This window comes from Anoplopoma fimbria, unplaced genomic scaffold (assembly GCF_027596085.1).
Source record: "Anoplopoma fimbria isolate UVic2021 breed Golden Eagle Sablefish unplaced genomic scaffold, Afim_UVic_2022 Un_contig_13433_pilon_pilon, whole genome shotgun sequence".
Taxonomy (NCBI): domain Eukaryota; kingdom Metazoa; phylum Chordata; class Actinopteri; order Perciformes; family Anoplopomatidae; genus Anoplopoma; species Anoplopoma fimbria.
The window spans coordinates 10,168-16,468 of NW_026554330.1; the positions used below are offsets into that span (position 1 = coordinate 10,168).

The 6,301-nt window shown below is 38.5% G+C and overlaps 2 protein-coding genes across 2 annotated transcripts; both read left to right on the forward strand.

Moving 5' to 3' along the window:
* The first annotated feature begins 389 nt into the window (after positions 1-389).
* On the forward strand, positions 390-1,340 carry LOC129117093 (odorant receptor 131-2-like). The gene has a single exon (XM_054627644.1). The coding sequence runs from the start codon at positions 390-392 to the stop codon at positions 1,338-1,340; it is 951 nt and encodes a 316-aa protein (XP_054483619.1).
* A 317-nt stretch (positions 1,341-1,657) lies between these two features.
* Positions 1,658-3,069, forward strand: LOC129117094 (odorant receptor 131-2-like). The gene is made up of 2 exons (XM_054627645.1): positions 1,658-1,662; positions 2,505-3,069. Exons 1-2 carry the CDS (start codon positions 1,658-1,660, stop codon positions 3,067-3,069), a joined length of 570 nt encoding a protein of 189 aa, XP_054483620.1.
* Positions 3,070-6,301: the final 3,232 nt, after the last annotated feature.

Sequence of the window (6,301 nt, forward strand, 5' to 3'; positions counted from 1 at the left end):
AATTGAAAAACTAAACAATGCTCCACTTCTTTTATGTCATTCATGTTGGATAGCTGCTGTTGCCATGGCCATTATGGAAGGCATGAGGAGGAGTAGCATCACCAGTTACTAAATGACCCATGTGATGGTATTAAATGAACTGGGCGTGAGGACTGAGATCATATGCCACCTGTGCACCCCATGTGGCACTGCTTGCCTTTCTAACAGACATGGCTTCTAGCCCACTGACTGATCACCAGATAGAGGTTTTTTTGCTTTGATTGTGAACTAACTAGCATCTCTACTATTTGACTGAATGGATGGACACAAACTGAACAAGATTATTTTGCTTTTGAGCTCCGATGAAATTAACATGTTTATATTTTTGATTTATTAAATGCTTTTCTATGATGTTATATGTAAATCAGTCTCAGACCAACATCACTGCTGGACCGCAGTATCAGGGGTTGCTGGAAATTCTGGTGTTTTCCATGATGTCTATAGTGCCATGCTGTGTGTTTCTCTTCATTAACATCACCATGTTGTTCACCTTGAGGAGTAAAGCAGTGTTTCGTGAGACCTCCCGTTTCATTCTTCTGTCTAACCTCCTTTTTGCAGACACTGTTCAGATGGCAATGAGCCAGATACTGTACCTAATGGCAATTTTAAGAGTAAGGTTAACATATCCTGTATGTGGTGTTCTTGCCATGCTTGCTGATCTAACAAATGAAATCTCCCCTCTCACGCTGGTGGTGATGTCTCTGGAGAGGTATGTGGCTGTGTGCTTCCCACTGAGGCACACTACCATCATCACCATGAGAAACACAGCGGTGGCTATCTTTGTGGTTTGGGCTTTCGGTTCACTTAATATCCTCACACGAGTTATTCTACTGTTGGATTTTCCATTTGAAGACCTGGAGAGCCTGCAGATGAAAGAATTTTGTGCCAAAGTTAATATACTTCTCGGCCAAATGTCTGTTCTTTATGATAAAGGCTACACTTATTTTCTGTTTGTTTCAGCTGGTGTTGCAATCATTTGTTCATATATTGGTGTGATGATAGCAGCCAGGTCGGCCTCCACAGACAAAGCTTCAGCCCAAAAGGCTCGTAACACGCTGCTGCTGCATCTGTTGCAGCTGGTTCTTAGTCTCTCCTCAACCATACAAAACCCGTTGCTCACAGCGTTCTCAAAGGTCCTAGACAGAGAAACATTAGTGCGCATCCAACTCTACCTTTATGTGTTTATTATCATCTTCCCAAGATGTCTGAGTTCTCTCATCTATGGAATCAGAGACCGGACCATCAGACTTGTGTTCGTAAAACATCTTTGCTGTCAGTGGAGACGCTCACGTTTTCAATGATACACATGTATGTAATAGACAGTTTACTTAATTGTGGGTCAATGTTGTTTGAGGGATGAAAAAAAAATTGTCAAATGACTTGTATGTGCACAGTTATTTGGCCAATAAAGGTGATTCTGAAAATGTTAATAAAATATAATAGTGAGCCTTGGCTTATTGTTCGAGATATGATCTTTGAAAGGAACTAAGGGTAAAGAAACATCGAACACAGCGGTCTAGACTACAGACTAACACCACAGAAAAGTCCCTTTAATTACACCACAGTTGTTTTTAGTATTAACATGGTCTTTATTAGGGCCGCTTCTTGCCTTGGCTACATGAGGTGAAGAGAAGCTGTCCGGTGTTGATGGGATATCGGTGTGCTTTCTTTACCTTTCACCCAAATGACCAATAACAAATATAGAAAAATGTCAAGTCTGCATATGCATGTATTTTGGACTACTCAAGAAAGACTATTTGTATACATACAAGATTCATAAAGCAATGTGGATTATTTTCTTTATTAATTGTCTTTTTTTCTCACAAAATAATCAAGAAGAACTGAATCCATATGTCATTTACATACAGAACATGAACTCAACCCTCACTGATATAAAATTAAATTAAGTTTGCAATTCAATTCTGCTGCTTTTTAATTCTGCCAGTGTTTAGGCCTATGCTGTGTTTTCTTTTTACCCATTCACTGTATCAAATGCATTTAATATTTTACAATTATTCTCATATGTTACCTTCTTTGCTGTGATTTGTGATTTTGGAGAAAACAAACTATAATATAGGACCTTGTCTCCAATACAATAATAATCCGACAATAATGAAGAATATATTTATGAAAATATTTTAAAAATCTATGATCAATTCTAACAACACCCTGAAAACTGTATTATTTTATTTATCATAATGTGTGTACCTATTGACTGTATGAAATGTATTTATTATTTTATAATTATTAATGTTAGATAAGATAAGATAAAATAAGATAACCCTTTATTAGTCCTGCAGTGGGGACATTTACAGGATTACAGCAGCATAGATAAAGTGCACACAAGAGACATAGTAAAAGAAAAACAAGATAAAATAAAATGAAATAAAAAACAAGTATTATAAATAAGCAACAAAAAACAGTAAAAAAATCCACAATAACTGAAATATTATATGTACAGACAGAAAAACTACCATCATCACCATGAGAAACACAGCGGTGGCTATCTTTGTGGTTTGGGCTTTCGGTTCACTTAATATCCTCACACGAGTTATTCTACTGTTGGATTTTCCATTTGAAGACCTGGAGAGCCTGCAGATGAAAGACTTTTGTGCCAAAGTTAATATACTTCTCGGCCAAATGTCTGTTCTTTATGATAAAGGCTACACTTATTTTCTGTTTGTTTCAGCTGGTGTTGCAATCATTTGTTCATATATTGGTGTGATGATAGCAGCCAGGTCGGCCTCCACAGACAAAGCTTCAGCCCGAAAGGCTCGTAACACGCTGCTGCTGCATCTGTTGCAGCTGGTTCTTAGTCTCTCCTCAACCATACAAAACCCGTTGCTCACAGCGTTCTCAAAGGTCCTAGACAGAGAAACATTACTGCGCATCCAACTCTACCTTTATGTGTTTATTATCATCTTCCCAAGATGTCTGAGTTCTCTCATCTATGGAATCAGAGACCGGACCATCAGACTTGTGTTCGTAAAACATCTTTGCTGTCAGTGGAGACGCTCACGTTTTCAATGATACACATGTATGTAATAGGCAGTTTACTTAATTGTGGGTCAATGTTGTTTGAGGGATGAAACATTTTTTGTCAAATGACTTGTATGTGCACAGTTATTTGGCCAATAAAGGTGATTCTGAAAATGTTAATAAAATATAATAGTGAGCCTTGGCTTATTGTTCGAGATATGATCTTTGAAAGGAACTAAGGGTAAAGAAACATCGAACACAGCGGTCTAGACTACAGACTAACACCACAGAAAAGTCCCTTTAATTACACCACAGTTGTTTTTAGTATTAACATGGTCTTTATTAGGGCCGCTTCTTGCCTTGGCTACATGAGGTGAAGAGAAGCTGTCCGGTGTTGATGGGATATCGGTGGCTCAGCACCTTTCACCCAAATGACCCTTAACTGGATATAGCGGTTATGGAAGATGGATGGATGGATGGATGGTCTTTATTTGGGCCGCTTCTTGCCTTGGCTACATGAGGTGAAGAGAAGCTGTCCGGTGTTGATGGGATATCGGTGTGCTTTCTATACCTTTCACCCAAATGACCAATAACAAATATAGAAAAATGTCAAGTCTGCATATGCATGTATAAAAGATGTGCATTATAAAAGATGTGCAGTATAAAAGATGTGCAGTATAAAAGATGTGCAATATAAAAGATATTTAATAGGCTAATAATGATGAAACATCACAGCTTTATTTACTAATTAACCTGAATGAGTCCTCTTTTATGAGACATTTTCAGAAAGATAAGAGACACTTCTTTAATCCTATTGTCTTTATGTGAATGGAGAGACATGGATGTCATCTATGTCTGGCTGAGGACATTTGTACTGGAAATATCACAATTAAGGATACCGCACCATGTTGACAATCTTTGCATTTACTTTTTGACAGACATGGCCTATTATGCACACAATTTGCTAATTTATTTGCCCAATCATAACATAATATAGTAGACAATTGGTTTAGTTCAGGGACATTGCACACTAATCAACATTCAAAATGTAAGTGAGCCAGAGTTAGCCTGAGAGGCTAGTTTTCGTCTGTTGTCCCCTGCCAGATATTCAAAAGGCAACCTAAAATTACAGAAATAAAATGCATATAAACAAAGATTAAAAAACAACATAGTAGTAAGAATGAATTGACAGACATGGCAAACCAACAATAAAATAAGCAGACAATAAAACACAGTGTACATTAAACATTATAGGAAAGTGCACAAAACAGTAGATTAGAGCAGGACAAATGCACCTACAATAAAAACACATTCAGCAGCATAGAACACAAACATGCAGAACAAACATATATAGCAGCATAAAGCACAAACATGCAGCACAGACATACATCAGCCTAAAGCATAAACATGCAGCACAAACATATACAGCAGCATAAAAACACAAACATGCAGCACAATTAACTTAGAACATGACCTGCACAGGACAGGAGCACACAAGAGACAAGCAAGCAGGACACAGCATTTACCAAGAAGTCGGCAGGAGAAGCAATTGCAGTCCTAGTGTGTACATAATTGGTGACCATTAAGCCATATTTTCAGCTGTCCTGAAAAGGGACGGTAAGAACTAATTTCTCTAATATGAGATGGTAGTGAGTTCCATTCCTGCGACGCTGTAACTGAGAATGCTGAGTGGCTAAAGGCACTTTTTCTAAAGGGTACTACACAGTCTCCCCGGGACGAGCCTCTGGTTGTCCGGTTTGTATTTGACCTCTGAGTGATACACTGTTGAAGTGGTGGGGGGGCTTTGTTGTGCAAAATTTTAAAAATAAGGCAAAGATTTGCATACTTTATTAGGTTTTCCCAGCTCAGAAGTTTATACTTTCTTAAAATTAGACAATGGTGGTAGGTGTTTGACTTCCGGTCCAGGACTTTCAGGGTTCGTTTATACAGTGTTTCAAGTGGTTTAAGTGCTGTCTTATTGGCTTGTGCGAAGCTGGTCAAACAGTATGTGAAATGTGACATTATCATGGCATGCATATAAATCTTTGCTGCATCAGTTGTCATTGAATTTCTAATAAAGCGAAAATTCGATAAGTTAAACTTAACCCTGTGACCAACTTTTTTACATGAGATTTGAATGACAGTTGAGAGTCGATTAGGAGGCCAAGGTACTTGAACTCAGAGACAACTTGTAATTTTACTCCTGACAGCATTATGGCTGGGTCTGGAGTGCTACATTGCTTTTTGGAAAAAAACATGCAGACTGTTTTTGATGTATTTAGCTGAAGGCATGATTGAATTAGCCAAGTTGAGATGCGGTTCAATGCATTGGTGAGTGTTGCTGCAGCCTGAAGTTTATTGCTGCCATGTGTAAAAATCACAGCGTCATCAGCATAAAGCTGAATCTCTACATCAGAGCACACAGAGGGCAAGTCATTTATATAAAGACTGAAAAGAAGTGGACCTAGTATTGACCCTTGTGGGACACCAGTTAGTGTATCCAGCGCAGAAGATTTTTGATTGCTGACATTCACACACTGGATTCTGTTCATTAAATATGATTCTGACCACTTGAGGGCGTTATTGGAGAAATTGAATGAGGAGAGTTTGGAAATGAGTACGTTGTGATTTACTGTGTCAAAAGCTTTTCTAAGGTCTAAGAATACAGCCCCAACAGTACCTCCCTTGTCCATCATAGACTTAACCTTTTCAATTAAGAGGCAGTTGGCAGTGTCTGTAGAATGATTGGCTCTAAAACCAAATTGCATGGGATGCAGTGAAAAGGGGCTGTTGTTTAAATGGGAAATGAGTTGTTCTGCTACCCACTTCTCTGCGACCTTGGACACCACGGGCAAGATGCTGATTGGCCTGTAATTACAAATAGCCTGAGAATCGCCTGACTTAAAAATAGGTGATACAACGGCTGTCTTCCAAACCTTTGGGAATACCCCTTGTGAGATTGACAGATTGATGATCTGTGTAATGGGGGGTGCCAATACATCTTTAAGATGTTTGAGCATGGCTGAGTCCATACCATAAACATCTTTTGTTGTGGAGGGTTTGAGGGAATTTACGAGCATTTGAACTTTACTGTCTGTGATGCAATTGATGTTAAAAACGGGCAAAGTAATATTAATTGGTATGAGATTCACACAAGTGTGAGGGAAACATTGTGTAATCTCAGCGACAGAATCAATAAAGTATTCATTGAATACTTTAGCCAAATCTGCTGGATCTTGCAACAGGTTACCATTGTCTTTTAGTTCTAATTGCCTGCTGCGCC

Bases quoted from the DNA above. Each gene is read 5' to 3' on its own strand.
- LOC129117093 (XM_054627644.1), top strand. From the start codon at position 390: ATGTTATATGTAAATCAGTCTCAGACCAACATCACTGCTGGACCGCAG.